At 46.6% G+C, this 13508-nt stretch overlaps 1 protein-coding gene across 1 annotated transcript in view; it reads right to left on the minus strand.

Moving 5' to 3' along the window:
- Positions 1–13508, minus strand: part of EGFLAM (EGF like, fibronectin type III and laminin G domains) — a 99021-nt gene that overhangs the window by 59289 nt on the left and 26224 nt on the right. The window contains exon 4 of the mRNA XM_058680050.1: positions 12462–12628. Coding sequence (XP_058536033.1) covers positions 12462–12582 — 121 coding nt within the window. The 5' untranslated portion in view covers positions 12583–12628. The remainder of the gene's footprint in view (positions 1–12461; positions 12629–13508) is intronic.

The following is a 13508-nucleotide window of genomic DNA, read 5'->3' on the forward strand; positions in this document are numbered from 1 at the left end:
CCCTGACAAAATCCAACAGGGCCGGGACACGGTGAGTAGCATGCTTCTCGTATTTCTAGTATGCTTAAAGTCATTCATCGTAGAATGAAACCACAGCCTAAATTTACCTGGGAGCATGAAAATTTGCACCTACAATGAAAATGAAAATCTGTGCTACAAAAACTCGAAACTTTGATGTGGGGAATGAATTTGAGAAGATCTTCCAGTGTGCTGAGAACGTGGGCTGAACAACAGGAGAGAATGACAGCCGAGGTGGCGCACAGAGGACGAGAGCTAAACTCAGCGACTGAGAGGTTTTGCTGGTATTTATCAAAATACAGTGAACTAGACTATAACTTAAAAGCATACAAATAGGACTTTTGCATGTGGTGGAGCAAAATAATTTAAAAGGACAATATTTCAGACAAAATGAAGAGAATATAGCTCTATAGCGACAGACAAAAGTTTCACAGTATAAAACATGCACATTAGGATAATTTCTGTGTAGGAAAGAAGTTATCACAGTTAAGAAATGGGTGATGGTGGAATACATGGTCCAGGAGGTGATGCCTGAACGTTAGACTCGGCCCACAGCAGACAAATTCAGAAGGCAAAGAAATTCAACTATTTTGAGATCAAGTATCTGCACTAACAAAAACAAAAATACTTCAGAACTATCACTTAGGGTGCAGGCCGTCAGCCTGGTGGCTCAGACGCCTGCACCCCACACCGGACACCTCAGTTCCCTGCCTGTTTCTGGCTCCTGGGTCAGTGTCCTGGCCATGCAGTTCCTGGTGATGACTCAGAGGACTGTGTCACCGACACACACCCTGGACACACAGCCTGAACTCCTTGCTTCAGCCTCGGCCTGGCCCAGGCATGGCCTGTGTCAGCATTTGGGGCATGAACCAGTAGATGGAAATGTACCAGTTTCTCTGTTAAAACAAATAAAACAAAGTAAAAACTATCACTTGAGGTTGGTGTTGTGGCATACTAGGTTAAGCTGCTGCCTGCAATGCCAGTATCCCATATGGACACTAGGTCAAGACCGAGCTGCTCCCTGCTGATGTACCTGGGAAATCAGTGGAAGATGACTCCAGTCTTGGGGCTCCACAGCAATGTGGGAGACCCAGAGGAAGCTCTTCATTCCTGGTTTCTGCCCGACATAGCTTGGTCGTTGCAGCCATCTGGGAAGTGAACCACCAGACGGAAGATTTCCCTGTTTCTCTCTATAACTCTGTGTTTCAAATAAACAATGCATCTTTTTATGAAAAAAAAATCAGTTTCAACTCTGGTTTATTAGAAAAACACCAGCAATAGCAGGATGTGTATATTACTGATAGTCTCCAGAATGTATATGCAGAATTGGCCAAATAATTCTAATGAATACGTTAAATCATCAACACTTAATTTTCTAAGGGTTTTCCTTCTGTTACATTCAGTCATCTCTGCAGAAAATCAATTACTTCTCCGCAATTCAAACTGACGTCCTTAATTTCAATGGGGATTAGTAAAAATCTAGCCATCTGAAAATAAAATCCTTATCTACTATAGAACTTCTATGACCGGCACTGTTCATTATAACACTCCATATTCTTTACACAATAGCTTTACCCTATAAATACAACTAGGAAAAAAATCAAATTGCTTCCACTGAAAAACTGGTTTGCATCTGTCAATTAGAGTTCTTTAAGACCTTGATTTCTCTCTTGTCTTTGCTAACAGGAACACCACAGTAAGCGACTTTCAAGGCTTAAGTTACTGTCTCATCTCCAGATTTTAAAAATTTTATTTCTTTGAAAAGCAGAGAGGGAATGACTTGCCATCCACTAGATTTGGCACATGCTGACTGTTGAGGTGCCCAGAGACCCTCCACAGCCAGAGCAGGCCTAGGCTGTAGTCAGGCGCCTAGGATTCCATCTGTGTCTCCCTCATGAGCAATCAACTGGTGCCTTCCCAGGAGCTTTAGCATGACACTGGATCAGAAGTGGAGTGGTTAGGAGCCAAACCCATTTGCGCAGCCACTGGGAAGCAATGCAGCATGGAGCCATCATGAACCCGTTGTTCATTAGAGGGAAATCCGTGATGGCTAAGGCTGAGCACTCACTGCTTAATGGATGGGATGACATGGTGGGTGAAGCAAGTTGCAACCTGCACCTTGAGAAAGTGCCAACTGGCTGGGATGTAATGAGCAGAGAAAGATGAGAAGGTGGAAGGGTAAGCCCAGGCTCTGGGGAGTTGGGGCAGCTGGAATGCTATCTGCTCAGGCAGGGGGTCATGCTGTGAAACCAGGAGCAGTTAAGGGAGGTGGTAGAATGTGGATGACTCTGACCTCAGGCTGAGGGTGGTAACCTCTCTCCTGTGAGCAAGAAGAGACCAGAGAGCCACTGCAGAGGATGCTCAACAGCTGAGGTACCTCACCAGTCTGTCCTCATTCCTTTCAACCTCTCGACAAGACCTGGGCATACTATGTACGGCCTCTCTCAGCACTCAACCCACATGATCGCTGGCCTGGGTGAACTGATTTCTCATCCCTTTGGGGACACATCAATCAGTTCTCAGAACCACGCAACGTCACCTCATTGTAAAGCCTTTGCCAACCCCTGGTGATTGTTCTCAACCCTGCCCTCCTCAGAACTCCAGACTGTTTTCTATGACACATGCTATAAACCAGGTGGCTGTTCAGATACCTGGCCACTGGACTCAACCCTGAACCCTTGAAGGGCAAGGGCAGCCTTGGCTCCCTTCAGAAAGCATGTGGCAACAATGAATGTTTGCAAAATCAACATCTGTTCTTTTTGTTGACTTACCTAATGCATTCCAACTTTATACCTTTCGGTGCTAATAATAAAATAGCTTACACGACGCTCTATTCACTGCCATTGCCTACTTGACTTAAAATTGTTCCTAGAAAAAAAATTCCAATCCACTAGTGGACTGCACAAAACCTTCGGTGGACGACAACCACATTGTTCAAAAACAGAGCAGAATGACAAAGGAAAGCTCTGCCTTTGCCAAGGGTAACTGCCGTGCTGTTGGGCACACACACACCCGGGCGTTTTGCTGTTGTGTCCTGGCTGGCTATGCAGATTTCATGTGTGCCTTAAGTCTGAGAAATGCTTTCTCTCACTGTTTCTCTTGGACTTCCTGTTTGTTCTCCAGGATGATGGCTGCTTTACAATGAGCAGGGGTTAGGTTTTCACATTTTATTTTTTGTCCTTTCTTAATCTCACCACTGTGGCCGGGCATGCTGGCTGGGGAGCGCTTTGAGTTGGTGACTGTCCAGTGCACTGTGGGATGGCCTGCAGGTGTCTCTGGCCTCTACCAACAGATGCCACAGGCACCCCCTACTTGTCTACCTTCTTCGCCTCTAACCTAGGAAAGAAAAATCCAGTCCTCACAGGAAATACAGACTGACAAGACTTGACTTGCAGTCCCCTGCTAACGCTGAAGTCCTCATTTTCTACCATTCTCTCCTCGCTGACCATATGGGGCTCTGGCTTCCTGAGACTCCTACTGTTCATGACCTCTCCTGAGCGCACTGCCACTCCAGGAACTTCGCACTTGCTGTGCTGCCACATGGGGGCGCTCTGCTCGGTTCTCTCCGGGAGCAGCCTCCTGCGACAGCTTGTCCCAGAGTGGCTCCCACATGCGCTGTGCGCTCTTGTCCCTTACCTTTCCTTGTAGCACTGATCATCATAAACACTGTACTATTCATGTCACATGTTATAATACAGACTTAGGTACTTACTGAGACGGGGTGCCCTGCATTGCTGCCCATTTTATTTCCTGCTAAAACCCCAGCACCCCGGAATGGCCTGGCAGAGACAGTGTTGCTCACACCTTAGTGGGTCCTGGTGTATGGGCCTCCAACAAGTGCCATGACCACTGTAGGTTCAGGCGGTTTTTCCACACATCATTAACACAGTTTTCAGAATAAGTTAACCCAAAAGAAAGAGGTGTGACAACTTTCAAGTGTTAAAAATTCCTCTCATCTTTCCTACTATTTATGATTTTCTGAACTGACAGCTCTTATTTTACAAAGGAATAGGTTTTTGTGTATCATTAGAATTCAGGATCAATCAGTTGCCCTACTCTTGGCTGCAGAGGTAAAATCTAACACTTCTGGCTTGGCTGGCACTAGTCACCCGAGGGGACAGCCAGGGCACCTTCTCTTTGATGCCCTCGCCTCAACCACTTCTGGGACACCCCACAGACTCTGAAAGCCTGTTCCAGCTCAGAAAGTCTGTGGGTCATCGCCATCTGCTGGATAAACTCTGAACTACCGCCGCCAGCGCGATGACTCCTGAGCGGGTCTTGCAAGTCATCTCCTAATGCTTGGACTCTGCTCTTGGCCTCTGGAAGTCCATTCTGAAAACGTGACCATGATCAGTCAAGGAAGGAGTCCACTGGGTCAAAATGGTGATAGACGGAGATACAGCTGTGTTTTCAACATGGCAGAGCTAAGGCTGGAAGTCAGTGGCGAGTGATGGTTGTTTTAAAGACGGCCTCTGGCTCTCCATATTTGTGGAAATGAGAGGCTGAAACAGCCAGAAAATTCCAACATGATGCCCAATTTCATAAATATAGATCTCCACAGCATACAGCATTTTTGCTTTTAAAAAAATGCTCATCTCAAAAGATCTGTGGAAGAAGTATCTGTTAGTCCAGATTACCTATTGTAATATGGGTTAATGATGAAGCTGGACTTTCAGATGTCATCCACTTTGCTGCCTGGCTGTGCACATTCATCTATCATGTGTGCGTATCATCCACATGTGGGAGGAGGAATGGTGCCAGCCTCCTCTACCTCCAAGAGATGCCTAAAGAGTAAATGTGCAGTTGTACAAAACAATATTAAGAGACCCAACTCTGTATTAGCAAATCCCCTTACATAGCTATCAATAAGAAATTAGCTACGTAGGTGTCATAGAACTTTACAATGGAATGCATGGTCATTAATGATACATTAATTTATATTTTTATGTGTGTATACATAAAATTTGATCACACAGAAAATCATCAATCTAATCACAGGGATAAGAGACACTTCTGGGATATACTATACACCAAAATATTAACAGTGCCTATGGCTAGATGTTTAGTGGCAATTTTCATTTTAATTATTTTAATTTTTTTACAATACCTGACTCTTTTCTAATAAGCTTCATAAAGCACAATAACCTTTTCTTATTTAGAGACAACCAAAGAGAGACTTCGTTTCAGGATTACAGCAACGGTTTCCTAAGTCTCTTCGCTCTTGTCCTTGAGCCTCTATACTACAACAGATTTTCCTGCTGCTGTTAAACCCTAAGGAAGGTCGCTCACTCCTCTGGTCAAGTGCCCTTCCCTCCCAGTCTCGGTGTCTCTGGCAGGGACACAGCCCAGTCTGATGGCCTCCGAAGGTCATCCATGGCCTGACTCTGCCCTGCCCACTCCTCCCAGAGAGCTCCTCCTTCTGCTACACATGGTCTTTCTTACTCTTCCTTGAACTTGAACTTGTGGGGCGGGGGGGGGGGGAGATCCTTTAGGGAAAAACAGGAATCGCACAGCTGTGGATCCCAAGTACAAAGCAGTCACCCAGCTGGGCTCTTGTCCCAGATCTGCGGCTGAGCTGACCGGGGAGGACCCTGAGTGACGCCTCGGTTTCTCAGGCCCTCAAGAGAGGGCAGGGCCTTCCCAGCTCCTGCAGTTGACAGTCTTTTGGAGCTTGTCTGTAATCGGTGGTGTTCAAGCCAATATGCTGAACACACTGAGAAGGATGAGGTTCCTGTACCTTAGATTGGATGAGTAAGAGGCTGGAAATGAATCCACATTTCGGGGTTCCACATAATAGCATCTGGTGCTCGTACTCTGTGCAATGGGACTCCTCACCCTTTGGTGAGGTCCTCCCCCTGCTCCTCCACCTCTGCCGGTCTTCATTCTGCACTATGCCCTGGGAGGCTGACCTACTGGGTCTTGGCCCACTGGCAGGTGCCCCAGGACACAGAATGGGGGAGGAAGGAGTCAAGAGACTTCCCCCTACTTCTATCCCATGTGGTGGTCACATGCCAGATCTCAGAGTCACAGCTCCTGCCCAGTGGCCCTCCTCCTCTGTCTGCAGCTGGTACCTTTTCTCCAACAGTTGCTTTGCATCTACATCGACCTGTATGTATTTCTTTGGTGCTTAATCAGATGAGCTCCTTCTGATTCAACCAACTCACCAAACAGATGCTATGGTTTAAACTAGAGCAGCACTAGAGTTCTTTGGCATAGGAAAATTCTACTTTCTTATCCATTGCCTTTCTTCTCTATCCAGGAAGAGAGGGTGGAAATGGTTGCTGTTTCTAAGTAAATGTATGGTAATGTGAGAAGTACAAAAGCCTCAGAAGAGCAATTAATAGGTAGCAGGCATTTAAACAGCAAAGTGAATCATTCCCTTTAGCACCAATAAAGTTGTGCAAATGAGTGTTACTCAGATTTACATCCACGGAGGAATTAGCAAATCAATAGAGTGATTACAGTGCAGGGCATCCTGGAAGTACAATCGCATTTCCAGTTATGTTTATGGACAAATGCACACTTAACATGCAGCTTTGTTTAGGCTTTGAGTGAAGCAAATGATTTATTTTGCCTGCTGTTCCCCCTTTTTGTCTTACATTCTAAAGATTTTCAGATCTAAGCAGCTCACTGATCAACAGCCTATCCCAAGCTCCTGGAGGAATGCGCAGCATGACAACTCTCCCTCTCTCACCATGAACTTGCTTCCCTGTGATCGAGTTGCAGGTTCTCTTAAGAACATCCGCATGCCGTGGGACAGGTACTGCAGCTGTGAAGATGCCCAAGTCCCAGGCTGGAGCCCCTAGCCTGGCTCCTGACCCCACCTTCCCACTAATGAAACACTGACAGAGGGTGGGATGGCCCAAGAAACTGGGTCCTTGCCATCTGCATGGAAGAGTTACAAGATCTGTATTGTGTTTTCAGCTCCAGGGTCAGCCCAGCCCAGCCCAGCCCCTCACCCCCGTCTTCGCCTCTTTAATACATAACAAAATATATAGAAAACTCATTCCTGTGAAATGAAGTCACAGGCATCTCCACTTTCCCTTTGATCTTGACAAAGCAGGAACTTCCCAAACTTCCTGGGGAATCTTGAAATTTAGGAGAAGAGATTCTTCAGCTCTCCAGTGCCGACCCAGGGCAGCAGACTGCACCTGCAGGCCAGAGTCAGCCTGCCACTACTAGAACATGAACTAGCAGTGGTCGTAACATGTTTAGACGGCCAGAAAAAATGTTTAGGAAGACTAACTTTTATGTGACACATGCAAATTTTAAGAAATTTCAGCATCCATAAATATGATTTTATTGGAATATAGTCAATGCATATTAATCTATTGTCTATGAATGCTACAACTGCAAAGCTGGCCTGAAAATCCTAAAATATTTACTATCTTTCTCTTTAAGAAATCTGCTGATCTTGGTCTAAGTAAGTGGTTCGATTTAGGGTAATTAAAAACCAACCAACCAATAAAGACTGCTGGTAAAATACAGTAGCTCTGTGAAGATTTTCTTTTTTCCTTTTTGCTTGAAAATAGGATGGGCTTAGGTGGTGAGCAATATGCAGGTTTATTATCAAAGTTCATAGTGACTTGGCAGTTTCAATTCTCAGATGTTCTTTTTGCTGCAGTCTTTGAAAAGTAACCAACCAACTGAAGGCTGGGAGTTCAGAAAATGCCACCCCGACGGAAGCCACTGTCCTGTGCTGATCATTTCAGGTTGAGCGCACGTGGGGAACAGTATCCTCTGTCTAAAGAGAAACACAATGGCAGGAAGCCCGCCCCGCAGAGCTCATCAGTTAAGGCCTCTTGAACTCCTATCACAGGAGTGGAGGCAGGAGGTGGGTGTCCCTGTGCTCCTTCTAGGAGCCCAATCTTCTGTCCAACAATCATTTACTCTACCTTCAACCTGCCTCCCCTATCCCTAATGAAGAGGGTTTATGAACCTCTAGATTTCTCTGATGTTTCGCTTTTTCCCAGGGACACGATATATTTGCACACCTGCACTGTGATGAATCCACAGGGCCGTATGGGACCTCAGAGGGGACAGCATGCTCCCCTACACAGCCACGATTCACACCAGCCATTCTCCGATCTAACGGCTTCTTCCGGTTGTTCTCTTCTCAGCCAGGGAAGTTTTTCCTTTTGAGTCTGTCCCTGACTTCGGACATGCTGATGTCTCCAGTCCAGGAACAGAGCTCCTGGCATGCAGTCATCAGCAGAAGGTCAGAGCTGCCATCCTTCAGTCATGCTGCACAGAGGAAACACTCAGTAATGCTGCCTTCATCTTGAAGAGCAGCAGGTGTTGAACTTCCTTTCCACCTGGGTTTCCTCCAAGCAATCCCGAGATGCAGAAAATTGTTATCTGCTCAAGGCAATGCTGGACCCATTTTAGACATGAGGAAACTGAGGGCCAGAGAGAGAATGTCACTTTCCTGAAGCACTCCCACAGCAAAGTCCCTTGAGCTCAGACTCACTTGTCGGATGTTGCTCTAAGACTTGTCGCTTGGGGGAGTGGCTGCAGGCTTGGCCAGGCTTTTTCACAGGCACTGACTAAAAGAGCTGGCAGGCTGCGTGGGTACTGCAGAGGGAGGATTAGTCATGTGGGTTTGGGGTTCTTCCTACTGATCCCTAAAACAGGCCACCACTCTCTGCCTCTACTCGTTTCTTTTCTGCTTCTGCTGCAGCTGGTTCAGGGGCAATGTTACCAAGAAGACCCCACCCACTTCATGAATGGGGACAAGGGAAATCTCTTGGTGGGGGTTGCTGTGTAGGTGACAGTGTGTACCCCAGAGCCCTCATAGGCTGAGACTGGTCTCTGAGCAGACAGGCAACTAGAAACCAGGGCGCCAGCCTCTGCGCTAAACTGGGCAAAAGCCAGACTCCCATATGGACGACTGCATGATGAAGGGTATAAGCAGACACAACCCCAACAGCTGTGCAGAGCCCTGCCCGAGGAAGCAGCAGTGTGTTAGAGAAGGTGGGGCGCAAGGGAACAGTGCGGCGTCAGACTCCAGAAATTGCACTGATCTGAGACAGGCGGACTTGTCTCATTTCAGTGAAAGGGCGGATTTTGGAAGCTCCAAAGGAAAATGGATTCTGGGGAGAAGAGTATGGCAAACATGAAACCAAAGCAAAATGATGCTGTATTTGCTGTGTGGTGCTCCAGGGTCCAAGGCTGTAACCGGAATTATAAGGACCAGAGGAAAAATGGGCCTCCTTTAGTCATCACCGCTGCGGCAAATCATACTGTCACAGAATCTCCCAGGCCTCTTTGCCACTCTTTCTTCCTTGAATTTAAACTCACTCCACTTACTGTCTCCCTTCTTTGCAGTTCTCCTCTCGCTCTCATCTATTTATTTACCATCCCCCTACTCATGCCACATCGCAATTCTTGAGGCTCGACTTTGCCCGATGAACCTGAACATCGGGGAACCCCTTTGACCTGGCTGGGTTTCCAGGTTAACATTCTCCTCCCTTTCCCTCTGACCCCCTGGCACAGCGGCAGCAGCCAGTGGTTATTCACGCTCTGAAGCAGTCCTGGGCCTTGGTTCGTTAGCCACCTTTACACACGTACTCAACTTCACATATGTGCAGTGCACCTAAGGTGTGAGACTCCAGCCCTGGGTAAGTCCTTGCAGCTCCTCCAAGAGGGCAGACAGAGGCAAGAAAAGGCTGTGAGATCACTGCGCCTAATGCAGGTGCTGTGGAGAAGCGCAGCAGGGGTGCGGGCCGAGGTGCCAGAAGCCTGTGTGAGGCAGGGACACCTGAGCTGTGGGCTGAAGGCAGGTCACGCAAGATCCGAGATCCGGGGGAAGAAAAGTTCCGGGAAAGGGAAACAGCAGGTGCCGAAGCCCGGAGGCAGGAAACAGCGAAATGGGTTTTGCTGGGAACTGAAAACACCTTCTGCCAGGGACTGCCCTGAGGAAACCAAATTCACTTCTTTGAAAAATTTATTAGTCCTTCCCTGCCTAGACTGTGCAGACAGAATACAAAACGTCGGCGGCACAGGGTGACAGGACCAGGGCTCACGCCCGGGGAAGGTTATATAACCCTCGAGTTGCTCATACGCTACAGTTGGGAGTTATTTTTCATCAAAAAGAACTTTGTGGGGGAAAAGAAAGAAGATTCACGTCCTTGATTTCTTGATGAATGGGGTCTCCATGAGGAGGCGAATGAACACATGTCCCGTACAGCGCCCCCTGTGTACGCTAGATGCCTGATGCACCAGATCACAGGCAAACTGTGATGTTGCTGGTGCTGCTTTTTGCAGAGAAAAAGTGACAGATGGTGATTTTGGTCTTCTTTCTGATTTCTCTTAGAAACAGTGGGCACCGATTTGTGTGGGAAGTGTCCCATCAAAGGACAGAAGTAAACCGAGGGCCACATCCTATTGCTCAAGGTCACCAAAATGATTCTGTTTCTCTCCAGCACACCTGTGCACTACAGCCATGGTATTCGTTCCTTCCCACTGTGACTCTGCGGATGCTGTATGCGCCACACCTCTCAACACTCCCATGAAACCAGCGGAAGCAGCATTCTCCCTCACATGGGCTGAGCACCTGTAACCAGAACACTGGGCTTTCCGCAGCCAACGGCAGAAGAGCAAGGGGGTGTCTCCAACTACCCACTAGGTAACTAAGCTGCTAAGAGTTGCTCTGGCACTAATAGGACTAGCGGAAAGTTAACACTTATCTGATGAATAGAGCCTATGTGTGCTCCTTCCTTACAAGAGAGTGAGTTTAGGCCTACAGTGGGCCACAGAGGAGCCCAGGGCATGTCTGGTGAGATCGAGGGGCACTCTGTGACTCAAGGGTTTTCCGGAACTTTCATTGTGAAGTAGGCTGCTCATGAAGCAAAGTGGCATTAAATCAAGCAAACATCCACATAGTTGGGAAGGAAGAATGGGAAGCAGGAAGGCCCAATAGATATAAATATTGGTCTCACTAATATTCCATGAGTATGTAAATTGTTGTCAATCAACATTTTTTTTCAAGTTTTAAAAGGTAACTATGATATAAATATTTGGCTGGCTTGGTGTGGGTTGGATCAATGGGAAAACACTGCTGGCCATAAGCTTCCAGGCTATTCTCAGCCTGTGGCTTGATTTTCAGCCTTCATAAGTATTTGAATCATGATACGGTGCACATGGTGTCTCATGAGTTTTAAAAGTAAAATAAAGACAAGATATAAGAAAGAACTCTTGGAAGTTTTGCTGCAAGAGTTCTCTTAGTCCATCGATTTGACACATACTGGCCCCTGCCCTGGGTGTGGTCACTGACCTTGATGCTGCCCACTGCACTGCAGCTGAAGAGCGGTGACCTCTGAACTCGAGTCTCACTCGGGGAAGCAAGTGGCTTTGCAGTTAGCCAAATCCATGCTCCAATCTCACTTTCCCAATGATCAGTCCCAGCAAAATGTGCAACCTTTCAAAGATTCCTTGTTTTTCAGTCGTAAGAGAGCACACCAGTCCTCTGGCACAGGGGTTTTGTGAGAATTCAATGCATTTCTAGCTATAGCACTCAGCACAATGCCTGATTCATGGTAGGCAACTGTGAGACTCAGAATCTGTTACAATTTGAGTAAGTGCTATTTGGCAATAGGGCAATTTTATCTGTAGAAAAAATGAATTTCAAAAGCAAAAGTAATCACTGAAAAAAATTAAGAGAATGTGCCAGAAAAAAAAATGTTTTCTAACATTATAAGTGATCATGATCAAAACCATAATTTAAATAGTCCATTACAGCACATTCTTTACAAAGCTTAGAAAATGTCATGCACCTTATCCCACTTAGCACAGAAAACTGGAATTCAGTCTTGGGGAAGTCAGGATCAGAAACTCCAAAACATACCCCACCACTCCTGTTTCAAAACACAAAGATTTCTAAGCTGGGCTAGGCTTGGCCAAGTAGCTGAAGTCCTTGCTAACTGATGTATGCTTCATGACCACATCTTGGAACTTGTTAACTCCTAAACCAGACACAGAATGTGACATCCAGCAAAATCCTTGGGTGATCTGACACACACCGACCCAAGCTTCCCCCAGCTTTCACCATTGGCAATACCCTCAAGCAACAAGTCACTTCCTGACCATCCTTCAGAGGGTGGATGGGACTTGAAGTTCTTTCCGTAGCAGGTGAAGCACTAACCCAGAAGAGTCTGGGAGCTCTGGGTTCCCATCCTGTGGATCCAAGATGAGCTCATTCTCCCACAAGCTCAGAGATGATGGAAAGCCATCATTCTGCATCATGGCCCATTACGCAATCAGAAAAGAAAACTGACCTCCAACTACCCAAAGAGGATACGAAAATAAATCTGGTACTGACCTCTGGACACAGACACAGCCTGAGACCCTGCTGGAAGCCTGTGACGTCCAGAGGGCTGGGAAAAGCATAGGAGGTAGCTGCCTGCAACACATGGCTGTAAACCTTTCCAAGGCCAAGTACTCACGGGTGGTCCGGACAGTGTCGCTGGGCAGGCTGCGGGGGCTGGGGCCATGAGAATTCATGGCTCGCACTGCAAACTGATAGCTGGTATCTGGATCGAGGTCCTTGATGACCATGGACTCCATCTGGATTCGCTCTTGGATTAAGGTCCAACGCTTGTCGATGTCTGGCCTGTGTCCATGCATATAAGCACAAAGCAGTAGTTGAGAAACCCAAAAGGGAAGGGCGGCGAGCTGGCTGCATAAACTGTGGAAGCAATGCTCATAAAAATGAATTAACATTTCCTATCTGACAGTGGTCCCGATTTTAAATCATGGGTCATCATCTGCATGTCCCTGCCAATAAAAACAAATAGATCATTCTTAGGGCCAGTTTTAAGCAGTGCCTAAAGACCATCTACTTTTCCTTGCATGGCCTTGACTGTGACAAAAAGACCCACACAAGGGAGTTCAGTTTTAAGGATTTGGTTTTCCAGATGTTTTGTAAACAAGGCTGCCCTTGGTAGTCTTAACCCCAGAGACCAGGAGAGCACAGATTCCATCGGGGCCTGATCACAAATAAACAAATGTAAGCTTTACAGTGTGACTAATTGCACAAACTGCTATGGGGAAAAAATCTAAGATGATAGGTTCATGGGCATTTTCTCCCTCTTAACAAATTGTACAGCTGCGGCAGCTTACAGAATTGTCACATAGCTTTCTGAGCAGGTTATGGAGAGGTCTTTTACTTAAAGTTCTCTTCTAGAAATCAATATACAGAGAGTGGGTAGGAGACAGAAATAGCTGAGTCAAAATCCTGACTCTACCACTTGCTAACTGCTACTCAACTTGTTTAAATCTTGGTTTTCACATCTGTAAAATGGACATGACAAAAGTGCCTATAAAAGAAGACTCTCATAAACAGTAAATGAGAAATTAATTTGTAGGCTAGTGCACGACATCCCACCGTAAACACTAGTTGAGGGACTTGTTCAAGATAACCATTGGCTGGCTGCTAGCTTTGTACTCACACACTTGTATGTGGCACCACTAGCCCATGTACTCAGCACTTG

This window comes from Ochotona princeps, chromosome 23 (genome assembly GCF_030435755.1).
Source record: "Ochotona princeps isolate mOchPri1 chromosome 23, mOchPri1.hap1, whole genome shotgun sequence".
In the NCBI taxonomy this organism is placed as follows: Eukaryota; Metazoa; Chordata; class Mammalia; order Lagomorpha; family Ochotonidae; genus Ochotona; species Ochotona princeps.